Genomic DNA, 14,135 nt, shown 5'->3' on the forward strand with positions numbered 1-14,135 from the left:
ATAATGTAGATCAGTATCTGGCCCAATTCATAGCTGTGCCGGTTGTCGGGCTATGGGAGACATGACTTTTAGCTGTTTTGACTCTTGTCCTCCCTACTGGCTTTTGGGGATGCTTCATCTTTTCTGGCCGTATCCTTTATTGCCCTTGTTTGTCTGACCACATGTTTGTGGATTTTCTCTCTTTGTCTGTGCACGCACAAGTAATTACTTTTTCTTTTTTCCAAATGGTTCTTAAACTCAACTTTTTGTAAAGCTAACATTCGCTGGCGAACATTACTTCCTTTGATGATTTTTCAAATTAAAACACCATTTTTTGTTAAACTCCAGATCTACTTTGTGAACACTTTTTGTTGTAAAGTTAACTATTGTCTCAGGTTAATTCATGAACCGACCACCAGATGACGATTGGAAGATGCAATTTTGCTTTTGGTGAATAGAGAATAAAAACACTTCAAACCTTTATTCTGACCAATCCAAGACAGCAGCAACCTCACCGTAAATATCCATCCTGGTCAGCCTAAGCAACACAGCGGTTTCAAACCAAAGTTGGAATATCCACAAAGCTCTGGCTGCAGAAAACAACTCCTGGTGACCCATCTACAAACTAGGAGTGTGGTGACCATCAGAGTACCTCTGTCAGGGTCATCAAAGTGAGCTGTTGAGATGGACGGATCATCGACTTTGGAAGCAGGTGGGTGCCAGCACCTGACCTCAGACACCCTGCACATCGGCAAAAGTAAGCTGTCGATTTTGTCAGAATCTGGCTGGAGTGGCTTTATTTAATTTTATTCCCTGTCATCAGTAATATCTCACATTAACAAAGGCCATAATAAATCCCCTACAGACTAGGAAGTAATTCATTCTTAAATTCCTCAGAACTAGTTCATATTACACAACCGTCACATAATAATTCTCCATTGAACTTTATTATCATAACATTGCATTAATGTGATATGTGAATTCACAAACTCAAGGCAGTTTCTCATCATATTTATTCTATTTATCCTCTTGATTTGTTTAAATGGTGTTTCCAGATTGTGAAAGATCCTTTCCAGCACTGGTAGTATTGAATGATTTTTTTGAAATTGTATTTAGTAAGTTCTTCCATGATGTTGCTTTGATCATCTGATGGGATTATTCTATTTTAGTGTGTGATGGATAATTGAGGCATCACAACTTCAGTATGCACGTCCTCCAAATCAAGTAAAATACAAGACTAAAACGTTTTATATCAAGTGTCGGTCTGTTAGCTAGCATGGGTGCGTCTTTAACACGCAAATGTCGGCAAGGTTTAAAAGTGTAGTTTTCCCATTGGCTATTAGCCCAATTATACAGGACAACCAGTTTGAGCTACAATTCTTAAATTCATAAATGGCTATTTTCCTAATTCTTTTGTGAATATTCTGATCAGGATGGTTGGATTTTCTGTCTGGATAGTTTCCATCTGAGAAATGGGACGTGGTGTGGTGACGTGTGGTCAGATGAGTCCTCAGATGAGACTCTGTGGTTTGGATTGGTTGAGGCTGTTTGTGAAGAGAGAAAAGGTGCTGACTGAAATCAACCTGTAATCGAGAGGAAAGTTACAAAATTCAAAATATGGTCCTAGCATGTTTGATCCAGAAGTCAAGATTTGTCAAAATGTCTAAAACTATTTAACCTACTCCAGTAACATTTTGAATAGATTAACATTCCACCCTAAAACAGCCATCACACTCATCGCCTCAACGCTCAGGGCTCCGTGCACCAGCGAGTCGATTGTAATGCCTCTTACAGGAAGCTTTTGTTTTATCACTAACCATCTCATTTCACTCAGGGTTCCTCAGTATCTGCAAGCACATGTTCCATTTTCGTTTCCTCTGCACATCATAGCTCTGAGATATCAGTCTGTTTATAGTAATTCACCTTAGCTTTTTCTGGTGTTTTTGACATGCAGCTCAGGATTGTGTAACAGAATTTATAATGATTGGACGGACAGTACAAAAAACCAGAGAGCATGATGACCCCACAATCCCCTTTAAAATGTTAACTAATATTTGGCAGGGAAGTCTGGTTTGGTGGTTAAGTGCCAGTGTTGTATAGTAACAAAGTAAAAATACTTCACTACTGTACTTAAGTACGTTTGGTAGACTTTGTACTTTAGTTGAGATTTTTAAATTCAGCTTACTTTCACTTTTACTCACTACATTCCGACCTTAATTGCATACTTCTACTCCGATATACGAGGTCTGTCCATAAAGTATAGGTCCTTTTTTATTTTTTTCAAAAAACTATATGGATTTCATTCATATGTTTTTACGTCAGACATGCTTGAAACCCTTGTGCACATGCGTGAGTTTTTCCACGCCTGTCGGTGACGTCATTCGCTCTGTGAGCACTCCTTGTGGGAGGAGTCGTCAGCCCCTCGTCGGAATTCCTTTGTCTGAGAAGTTGCTGAGAGAACTGGCGCTTTGTTTGATCAAACTTTTTTCTAAACCTGTGAGACACTTCGACAGTGGACATGGTTTCGAAAAATTAAGCTGGTTTTCAGTGAAAATTTTAACGGCTGATGAGAGATTTTGAGGGGACACTGTCGCTTTAAGGACTTCCCACAGTGCGAGACGTCGTGCAGCGCTCTCAGGCGGCGTCATCAGCCTGTTTCAGCTGAAAACCTCCACATTTCAGGCTCTATTGATCCAGGACGTCGTGAGAGAACAGAGAAGTTTCAGAAGAAGTCGGTTTCAGCATTTTATCCTGATATTCCACTGTTTAAAGGAGATTTTTTTAATGAAAGACGTGCGGACGGCGTCGCGCGTCGGGACGCAGCCGCCCGCGACGCTCCGTCACAGGAAAAACACCTCTGTTGAAGCCTTAAGGACAAGTTGGAACATGTCCAGCTGTTAAACAATTTCTCATATACTCACTCCACTGAAAGCCTTCAAAAGCCGCTTGGATTTTTACAAAGGTTATCAACACGGAGGTGTTTTTTCCTGTGCCACCGCTCCGCGCCGGCTGCGTCCCGACGCGCGGACCCGTCCGCACGTCTTTCATTAAAAATCTCCCTTTACAGTGGAATATTGGATAAAATGCTGAAACCGACTGTCTTCTGAAACTTCTCTGTTCTCTCACGACGTCCGGATCAATAGAGCCTGAAATGTGGAGGTTTTCAGCTTGAAACAGGCTGATGACGCCGCCTGAGAGCGCAGCGCGACGTCTCGCACCGTGGGAAGTCCTTAAAGCGACAGTGTCACTCAAAATCTCTCATCAGCCCTTAAAATTTTCACTGAAACCAGCTTAATTTTTCGAACCATGTCCACTTCGACTGTGTCTCACAGGTTTAGAAAAAATTTTGTATCAAACAAGCGCCAGTCTCTCAGCAACTTCTCAGACAAAGGAATTCCAACGAGGGGCTGGACGACTCCTCCCACAAGGAGTGCTCACAGGCGAATGACGTCACCGACAGGTGTGGAAAAACTCACGCAATGCGCACGAGGGTTCATGCATGTCTGACGTAAAAACATATGAATGAAATCCATATAGTTTTTGAAAAAAATTAAAAAGGCCCTATACTTTATGGACAGCCCTTGTATTTTGTATGTGCCATGCCGTTACTCGTTACAAAAACAAAACAAAACACAAACACACACACCCACACAAAAGTTGTGTTTTCACCCAGAGGACACTACTGTTTACTAGTGACTGCAACGAAGTCAGGCTGATTTGTCATGAGGCTTGTCCAATAGGCTTTTTTGCAGTTGCGCACTTGGGTGGGTGTTTGTCAGAAATGATAATTTCTCTACTTTGATTACAGACCTGCAGCAGGTCTGTAACCAACTTTTCTGCAGCGCGGCTTTGCTTTGAACCTTGAACCAATCGAAGCAGTGATTCGCAGGTCGAAGCAGTGCTTCGATCTACGATTTGTGGATTTTATTTCGCTTTATCCTAATTTTTTCCCACTAAAACCCTGAAGAGCATATGTCTGTGAGTAATATTTTAATATTTATATGTTAAACCGACCTGTTATGGTCTTCTGAAACAGTTGGTAGATGTTATTTTCTAACTTAAAAACGGCACAGGATGCTAATGCATTAGCATGTCTATGGCATTTTCACTGTTAAAGTTAGCATTAAGCTGTTCGCATCAGCACGTTTGTGTTGATTGTGTTTTCTGTATAATTAATGGCTCAGCATTCGTTGTCGTAAAGAGTCAAATTGTTAATTTTTTTAAATGTATTTATTCATATATTATAGCAACAACAATAATAGTCTACATAATAGACAGTAATAGTCATAATAATAGACTAATAATGTTACAATACAATTTTAGAGAAGAAGAGACAAAAGAACCTAATGAACAAAACACAACAGAAAAGATAAAACCATGTAACAATGAAATAAATAAATACATATAGAAATAAATAACTGTTTCCTGTGAACACCTAGTGAGTAGCCTACTCTTGTTAGCTTTGAAACCTTGTTTCTGAAGCGTTTTTGTGTGATGTGCACAATTTTCAGTATTTTGACTAATACTACCAGTCATTTACAAGCCTAGATAAACTTTAATTAAAGTCCGTTTTTGATTATTAACATTTACTTGTACTTGTACTTACATATTGAGTACATTTAGTTGTACATTACTTGTCATACTTAAGTAAAATAATACTAGATACTCAATCAGTGACTTGAACTTCTACCAGAGTCATTTTTTTAATGGGTATCTGTACTTTTACTTAAGCGTGATTTTCCAGTACTTTATACAACACTGCTAAGTGCTGGGCTTCAGACCAGAGGATCCTTGGTTCAAAACCCAGCCAGAACGGAAAATCACTAAGGGCCCTTAAGCTCCTTAATCCCTAGTTGCTCCCGGTGTGTAGTGAGCGGTTTGGATGGCAGCACCTTGACATCGGTGTGTGAGTGTGTTTTGTATGAATGAGTGAATGTGAGACATAATTGTAAAGCGCTTTAAGCTTCTGATGCAGATGGAAAACTGCTATATAAATGCAGTCCATTTATGTCCTGTTCTTTTTAACCCTACTGAGTTTTGAGGTGTGGCTCCATCCAGAGATGGGAATGGTGTTGACTTCTGCAACCCTCCCATCCTGTGCACCGGCAAAATTCCCTGTATATTCGTTTTGTAAATTGTTTTGTCAATTGTGTCGGTAGCATGGCCCAAACAGAGGGTCACCCCTTTGAGTCTGGTCTGCTTGAGATTTCTTTCTGAAATCATCAGAGGGTAGTTTTTCCTTACCACTGTCACCTATGTGCTTGCTCTGGGGTTGGTAAGGTTAGACCTTACTTGTGTGGAAGCGCCTTGGGGTAGCTTTGTTGTGATTTGGTGCTATATAAATGAAAATAAATTGAAATTGAATTTCTTAAAGTAACTGGATTTGTGTGTCTCTTTGTATCTCAATGTCAACCATGTCTTTGTACATCCCACCTTCAAACACAGCCTTATACAAACATCCATGAAAAAATGTACTTAAGCTCCCAATTTTCTATAGGAATACAAACTTATCATGATATTATATTATCATGATATTATATATCATGATATATATATATATATATATATATATATATATATATATATATACTCAACAAAAATATAAACGCAACACTTTTGGTTTTGCTCCCATTTGTATGAGATGAACTCAAAGATCTAAAACTTTTTCCACATATACAATATCACCATTTCTCTCAAATATTGTTCACAACCAGTCTAAAATCTCTGATAGTGAGCACTTCTCCTTTGCTGAGATAATCCATCCCACCCACAGGTGTGCCATATCAAGATGCTGATAGACACCATGATTAGTGCACAGGTGTGCCTTAGACTGCCCACAATAAAGGCCACTCTGAAAGGTGCAGTTTTATCACACAGCACAATGCCACAGATGTCGCAAGATTTGAGGGAGCGTGCAATTGGCATGCTGACAGCAGGAATGTCAACCAGAGCTGTTGCTCGTGTATTGAATGTTCATTTCTCTACCATAAGCCATCTCCAAAGGCGTTTCAGAGAATTTGGCAGTACATCCAACCAGCCTCATACCGTAGACCACGTGTAACCACACCAGCCCAGGACCTCCACATCCAGCATGTTCACCTCCAAGATCGTCTGAGACCAGCCACTCAGACAGCTGCTGGAACAATCGGTTTGCATAACCCAAAGAATTTCTGCACAAACTGTCAGAAAACTGTCTCAGGGAAGCTCATCTGCATGCTCATCGTCCTCATTGGGGTCTCAACCTGACTCCAGTTGGTCGTCGTAACCGATTTGAGTGGGCAAATGCTCACATTCGCTGCCGTTGGCACATTGGAGAGGTTGTCTATTCATGGATGATGCGAAGGAGATTGTGGTTTGCACTGCATGAGGCAATGGTGGTCACACCAGATACTGACTGGTATCCCCCCCCCCCCAATAAAACAAAAACTGCACCTTTCAGAGTGGCCTTTATTGTGGGCAGTTCTAAGGCACACCTGTGCACAATCATGGTGTCTAATCAGCATCTTGGTATGGCACACCTGTGAGGTGGGATGGATTATCTCAGCAAAGGAGAAGTGCTCACTATCACAGATTTAGACTGGTTTTGGCACAGTATTTGAGGGAAATGGTGATATTGTGTATGTGGAAAAAGTTTTAGATCGTTGAGTTAATCTCATACAAAATGGGAGCAAAACCAAAAGTGTTGCATTTATATTTTTGTTGAGTACTTATCATGACTTATCATGAATGCTTGGTCTTGTTGGATTTGTGAGAATCTACTGAATCTACTGGTACCTTGTTTCCCATGTAACAATAAGAAATATACTCAAAACCTGGATTAATCTTTTTAGTCACATAGCACTACTGTTATTCTGAACACTACTGTAAATAAAAACAGAATGCAGTGATTTGCAAATCCTCTTCAACCTATATTCAATTGAATACACCACAAAGACAAGGCATTTGATGTTTAAACTGATAAACTTTGTTGTTTTTGTGCAAATATTTTCTCATTTTGAAATGGATGCCTGCAACACGTTTCAAAAAAGCTGGGACAGTGGTATCTTTACCACTGTGTTACATCACCTGAACCTTTGTATGTGGAATTCTTTCCCATTCTTGCTTGATGTACGACTTCAGTTGTTCAACAGTCTGGGGTCTCTGTTGTCGTATTTTGCGCTTCATAATGCACCACACATTTTCAATGGGCAACAAAAAGATGTTGCTTGGATGGGAGCATGTGTTGCTCCAAAACCTGGATGTACCTGGGCACTAACACACTCCCATACCATCACAGATGCTGGCTTTTGAACTTTGCGCTGGTAACAATCTGGATGGTCTTTTTCCTCTTTTGTCCTGAGGACACAACGTCCATGATTCCAAAAACAATTTAAAATGTGTACTCATCAGACCACAGCACATTTTTTCACTTTGCATCTGTCCATTTCAAATGAGCTTGGGCCCAGAGAAGGCGGCAGCATTTCTGGATGTTGTTGATGTATGGCTTTCGCATTGCATGGTAAAGTTTTAACTTGCACTTGTAGCGACAAACTGTGTTAACTGACAATGGTTTTCTGAAGTGTTCCTGAGCCCACGCGGTAAGATCCTTTACACAATGATGTCGGTTTTTATGCAGTGCCACCTGAGGATCGGGGGTCATGGGTATTCAATGTTGGTTTTTGGGCTTGCCGCTTATGTGTGGAAAGTTCTCCAGATTCCCTGAATCTTCTTATTATATTATGGACTGTAGATGATGGAATCCCTAAATTCCTTGCAATTGAACGTTGAGAAACATTGTCCCAGTCTTTTGTTGCCACTGTCCCAGCTTTTTTGAAAATGTGTTGCAGGCATCCATTTCAAAATGACCAAATATTTGCACAAAAACAGTAACGTTTATCAGTTTTAACATTAAATATCTTGTCTTTGTGGTGTATTCAATTGAATATAGGTTGAAGAGGATTTTCAAATCATTGTATTCTGTTTTTATTCACATTTTACACAATGTCCCAACTTCATAGGAACTGGGGTTGTAGTTTCAAACATAAGAAGGTGGACTTATATATTTTTTATTTGCTTAACGAAAAGGTCACCTGTCTTGTGCTGTGTGATGATATTGGTTAGTTTCTGCTCACCTTTCCAGTAGATTTCACCCCCTTCCAGACACAGAAGTAACAGATGATCCAGACAACAGCTAGGCACAGGGCCAGCTTCCAGCTGATTGGTCCGAGCTCATCTAAACTGCTGGTTAGGTGGAGAACTTCCCGCCTAGGATACACACGGCTATTAATGTTGTTTGCCCTCATTGGGTTATACCTGCACAATCAGTACATTTGCACAAACACTCTTAATACTGGCCAGCTGAATCTGGAAGTTCACACTCACTCCCAAAACTCCATGACAGGGGAAGTAACATTTTCAGGCAGGCTGCTCCCATTGGCTGTGTGGTTGTGGTGATCAAACAGGGAACAAGCTTCTGCAGGAGAACATGTACAAAAAAAAAAAAATACTGCTTTCAGTTTTTTAAATACTGACCAAACATTCTGCTGACAATAACTACTCATGTGCCAACATTAAATCCAAAGTAAGATAATTACATTTGAAAAGGCATCATTTTATCACTTTGTGGTTTTCTCTTTATTCCACACTATGATTTTTCATGCTTCAAAAATTCTGCTTTATATTTAAAAAATACTTCCCAGTCGACACACATTTCAGAATGGGCAGTTATTAAATCACAGAATCAAACCAATCAGTTTTGAGTAAGTTGTTTTTCTGTGCTGTCAATCTTAATCTTTTCCTTGTTCTCCTTGTTAAAGTGTGGTTAGTCAGGAACTACAGGAAATGCCTGACCTTTGTAATTGCAAACAAAGGTTTCTGCACCAAATATTATGTTTGTATCTTGTATCAAATGCTTATTTCATGCACCACAATGCAAATTAATTACTTAAAAATCATACAATGTGATTTTATGGATTTTTTTTCTGTTTCTAACAGTTGAAGTGTACCTACAATAACAACTGCAGACCTCTCCATTCTTTGTAGGTGGGAAAACTTGCAAAATCGACAGTTTATCAAATACTTTTTTCCCGACTATATATAAGGCCACACCTGGGTCTATCAGACCACCTTTCTCTGGCCAAGCCTCCTGCATACAGGCCACTTATTTGTCAACAGAGGACATCTGTTAAAATAGTCCAGTTTTGGACAGAAGAAGCCACTTGAGCCCTGCAGGACTGCTTTGACTCCACAGACTTGCGAATGTTTGCTCAGGGGACAGACTTGGAGGGACACGCATCAGCTGTCCTCTCCTACTGTTATGGTTTGGAGTGGGAACAGCTCATAAAACCCAGAAGTTAGGCACACTGGGTCAAACCCCTAGATGCAGTACAGCCCAGACAAGGGGAAATGACGTTAAATCACAGTTTTATTAATGACAAGTGGGAATAAGACAGAGTCAAACGTGAAGACAGGATGAGGTGAAGGAAATCCTCTTCAGGGCCAGGTGAGAGCCACAGAGGAATCCTTCTTCACAAACAGGTGAGAGCCACAGAGGAATCTTCATCAGAACTGGGGAATTCAAAACCCAGAGGCCAGAATCATGCTGAGGAGTCTCCTTCCTTCGCAGTAGGTGAGATTCAACACACTCAGAGTTAAAGGCCCCTCCACACATAATGCAAATTTGGTCGAATTACGGCGAAACAGTCAAAACAGTTTGAATTAGCGCACCATGAGACACCGCGTTGATGGGCAGGCGTGCACAATCCTGATGCATGCGACAGTGTCTTTCGAGCAGTAACGTGTGAGCAGCTGCAGCAGCTCGCACTGTAGGATGAGCTGTACCACATGGTGCTGCTGATGTGGGGGACAATAAAATAAAAAAAACAGCTGTTTAATTTGTGAATATTTCTGGGTTGATATAAATAATACATAAAAGGGGACACAATACATAACCCCGTGGTTAAATAACCCTGGTTAAATAAAAAAAAAAAATACCACTCATGGGACTTGAACCCACACACTCTGACAGAAACTTTACCACTGCACCACAATCACTGTCTCATAATAGGAGCATGAAATGGTTACAATCAACAAGCAGATAAACATATTTTCTACAAAAAGAAAAAAAGCACTCAGATAACTTACCAAACGGTGTTTGGTATGGCATATTTCTGCTGATATGTGACTGAAAGTGGTGTATTTGTTGTACTGTTGGCCTGTTATATGGTACTGCGGCACGCCGCTCATTGTTCTGTCAGATAAACATGACGTTCAGATCACCTGCTGCATGTCCATATGAACTGGCGGTCCAGCTGGAACAGCCTGTCAATGTGCGCGCTCTCCAGCCCATCGCAGAAGTGATATATGTTTTTATGTATTTCAATGTGAGGACAGCAAGCATACACATGCGCGTGTCCATCAAAACACTGTGTGTGTTCTGCAGCTCTGATGTCCAGGACCCCCGTCCGTTCAGCGCACAGACCAAGGTGTCACTCTGTGATCAGATGAGAGGCACCTCGACTGCGGGAGGATGCGCGAATCACACGCATGCACATGTTGGGGGGGGGCGTGCAAGACATGTACACCTGTGTTGTGGGGGGAGCTGACACTCTGGCACGTCACATGTACACTCAGCACTTCCACAGTCGTGGGACACTTAGACAAATTTCACATCCAGTTCGCCAGTGATTGTCTGCTGACTATTTTCGTGATGATAGTACGAATGGCCACACATTTTGTAAGTGCCAAACGAGCAGTATTAAATGTTCATGTCTGTCACCTGAAATTTGGCCGGCACCTGCAGTGAGAGGGTTCAATGGGTTTGCACAGGGCACAATCTGTCTTTTAGCTGCTGGTGTGCCCAAATAATTGTAGCAACAGGTGTCCAAGGCATTGGAGGCAGCTTCAAATTTACACATTTTGCATAAGATTCCCGCTTCATACGCTCTTCGTGCACACTTCAACCAAATTCGCACTATGTGTGAAGGGGCCTGAACTGAGGAATTTCTTTTCTTCATAGAAAGTGAGTCTCAACTCAGACAATAAAGTGGTAGGGGAAAAAAAAACTGAGGATATCTTCTTTATAAAATGTGAGTTTAAACTGAGAAATCCTTCTTCTTAAAGGAGAGTTTCAGCTGAAAATGTCTCTTCATAAAAGGTGAGTATACAGTAGTGTTCAGAATAATATAGTGCTATGTGACTAAAAAGATGAATCCAGGTTTTTAGTATATTTCTTATTGCTACATGGGAAACAAGGTACCATTAGATTCAGTAGATTCTCACAAATCCAACAAGACCAAGCATTCATGATATGCACACTCTTAAGGCTATGAAATTGGGCTATTAGTAAAAAAAAGTAGAAAAGGGGGTGTTCACAATAATAGTAGCATCTGCTGTAGAGAAGCTTGAATCTTCGACTGGACTGGGTTGCTTGACGCGAGGACGTTTCGCTTCAAATCGCAGAAGCTTCCTCAGCTAAAATTCTTGCTCTGGTGGTTTGACTTCTGTCTTGACTCTTGTAGAGAAGAATAATCAAGAAGTCACAAAAGCTGGAGTTTTAAACCTAACCATACCCCTCCTACCGAGAGGCAGACTGCTATAGGCTAGTGACTAAACAATAGCTCTAATTAGCACCTATTGTGCTCTAGTTAGCACCCTCCTAATGACAGGGCAGCTGTCCCTCTCCTGATGGCTCCCTTGACGACTCTGCTGATGACGTGAATGACTCATTAACATGAACAAAAGACTGAAACCACTTTGACCTGAGTACCCCATTGTAAACAGGGGATAAAGCGTGTCTCAGACCCCCTCCCCGGTTAAGGCTGGGTTTCAAACGTTTCACAAAGAATGCCTCCTTGACCCCTCTCTCAAACCATTCTTCTCTCTGGCTAATATTTAACTTCCTTGTCCTCAAATGTGTGGTTAGTGTCTTTAAGGTGGAGATGAACTGCAGACTGAGGTCCACTGGCACCCTCTCTGCGGTGCTGTTATAGCCTTTTGTGTAAAGGTTGCTTAGTCTCACCTATGTAGCGTTGTGTATTGCAGCGACAGGCCCAGACCCACAGGTTAGTGTTAGGGTTAGGGGAAAGGGTTGGGGGGTTGGGGTTAGGTTCTAGTTAGCATCTGCTGTTGACGCTACAAACTCAAAACTGTTATGTTCAAACTGCTTTTTTAGCAATCCTGTGAATCACTAAACTAGTATTTAGTTGTATAACCACAGTTTTCCATGATTTCTTCACATCTGCGAGACATTAATTGCGAAAAGGGGGGGGGGGGGGTTGAGGGAGAATGAGAAGAGAGGAGAAGAGAAGGAGAGGAGATGGGCAAATCTCAAGATGGGTCAGAAAAGAAATCCAAAAAGCATTGTCATTTCATAATGAATTTGTTCGGGCAACCACATCTGGAATAGCGGATTTTCTCCACTTTCAGGAAAGACATAACGTGATTAATCCACAGTGTGGGAAGAAGGGGACTGAGTGGATTTCCAATGTAGCCAACAGATGGCGTCTGGCTATTATGATGTAAAAGCCAAAACCTCCAACTGGTCAGCTGTAGTATTGACGATAGTTATCAGGAAGACCAAAAATTGCCAGATGTGGAGAAACCCCGACGGATTTAGAGAAGACCCTTGAAAGTGTATCAAAATAGGTTTTGCCAGAAACTGTCAAGACGGGCAAGAGAAAAACATGTGGGTCAGGTGACACTGCGAGCCGCCACACCTGTCCTGTATCCACCACGTCTGGGAATATCCTCGACAACCTGGCCTTGGAATAATGGCATCTAAAGAGAATTTTGTACTGAATACAGCGTCAGCCGGGCACATATGGAAGTCTATGATTCTATCCAGTACTGAATCCCACCAAGCTACATCAAAGGTCAATCCCAGCTCATGCTCCCAGGCCTCCTTAGTACTCACGGTAGTGGGTGCCTCATAAGATAAAATAGTATTATAAATCTTGGAAATGAGGGATTTCTGGGAGGGCTTCAAATCGAGAAAGTCATCACAAATCTGCGTGGGAGGAAAAAGAGGAAATGAGGGAAACAGAGATTTAGCACAGTTCCTTACTTGGAAATATCTAAATAAGTGTGAGGATGGAATGGAATATTCCACAGTAAGGAATGTGAAAGTACAAAAAAACACCATCTTTGTAAAGATCCTTAAAACATTTAATGCCCTTATTGTACCACTGGGCAAAAGTAGCATCAGTAAATGCAGGCTTGAACAGGTGATTTTTCAATAATGGAGCTAAAGATGAGGGTAGTGCTAATTTAAACTGCTTTCTGAACTGGGACCATATTTTGAAGGTAGAGCAAACCACCGGGTTAGTAGTAAAGCCAGAGGGGTCGATGGGTAGCGGGCTGGTCAGAAGTGCGGGCAGCAAGGACCGAGGACATGATTGTGCTTCTAAACGACACCAGGGGACCATCATTGAGTTTGACCAAAATACAATTTTGCAAATATTAGCTGCCCAATAGTAAAATTGGAAATTTGGTAAGGAGAGGCCCCCATCAAATTTACATCTCTCAAGTGCGGTCCGACGAATCCTGGGGACTTTACCTTTCCATAAAAAATCCGACCTAGCCTGATTAACAGTTTTAAAAAAATACCTTGGGTAAGAATAATGGCAGACACTGAAACAGAAACAAAAACTTAGGCAAGACGGTCATCTTAATAATATTAATCCTCCCAATCAGAGTGAGAGGAAGGGAGCCCCATCTCTGAAAACCTGCTTTAAGTTCAGACAATGGGGGGGAGAAATTAGCAGATTGAAGAGATTTCCAGTTTCTAGTTACCACCACCCCCAAATATTTGAACCCAGCAGAGCTCAGCTTAAAAGGAATATCAGACTGTGAAAGCTGTAGCACTAGATCATTGACCGGAAAGCATTCACTCTTGGCGACATTAACCTTGTACCCGGAGAAAGACCCAAGTCACTGAAAGAACGAGAGAATAGCCAGGACAGCGCAAACCGGGTCCGACACATACAATAGCAGGTCGTCAGCATATAGTGACAGTTTAAATTCAGTGCGCAGGCGAGTAATACCATTAAAAGCACTAGAGGTCCTTAAGTAGATGGACAGAGGCTCGATTGCGAGTGCAAACAGAAGCGGGGACAAAGGGCAACCTTGTCTACAGCCCCTATGCAGAGGAAAATAGTCGGAGTGAACACCATTGGTGG

At 41.5% G+C, this 14,135-nt stretch overlaps 1 protein-coding gene across 1 annotated transcript in view; it reads right to left on the reverse strand.

The window, feature by feature from the left end:
- LOC117514733 (sodium- and chloride-dependent GABA transporter 2-like) overlaps nt 1-14,135 on the reverse strand; it is a 254,710-nt gene that overhangs the window by 82,901 nt on the left and 157,674 nt on the right. The window contains exons 4-5 of the mRNA XM_034175296.1: nt 8,341-8,431; nt 8,091-8,223 (exon numbers count right to left, since the gene is read on the reverse strand). Coding sequence (XP_034031187.1) covers nt 8,091-8,223; nt 8,341-8,431 — 224 coding nt within the window. The remainder of the gene's footprint in view (nt 1-8,090; nt 8,224-8,340; nt 8,432-14,135) is intronic.

Source organism: Thalassophryne amazonica, chromosome 1, assembly GCF_902500255.1.
Source record: "Thalassophryne amazonica chromosome 1, fThaAma1.1, whole genome shotgun sequence".
Taxonomy (NCBI): Eukaryota; Metazoa; Chordata; class Actinopteri; order Batrachoidiformes; family Batrachoididae; genus Thalassophryne; species Thalassophryne amazonica.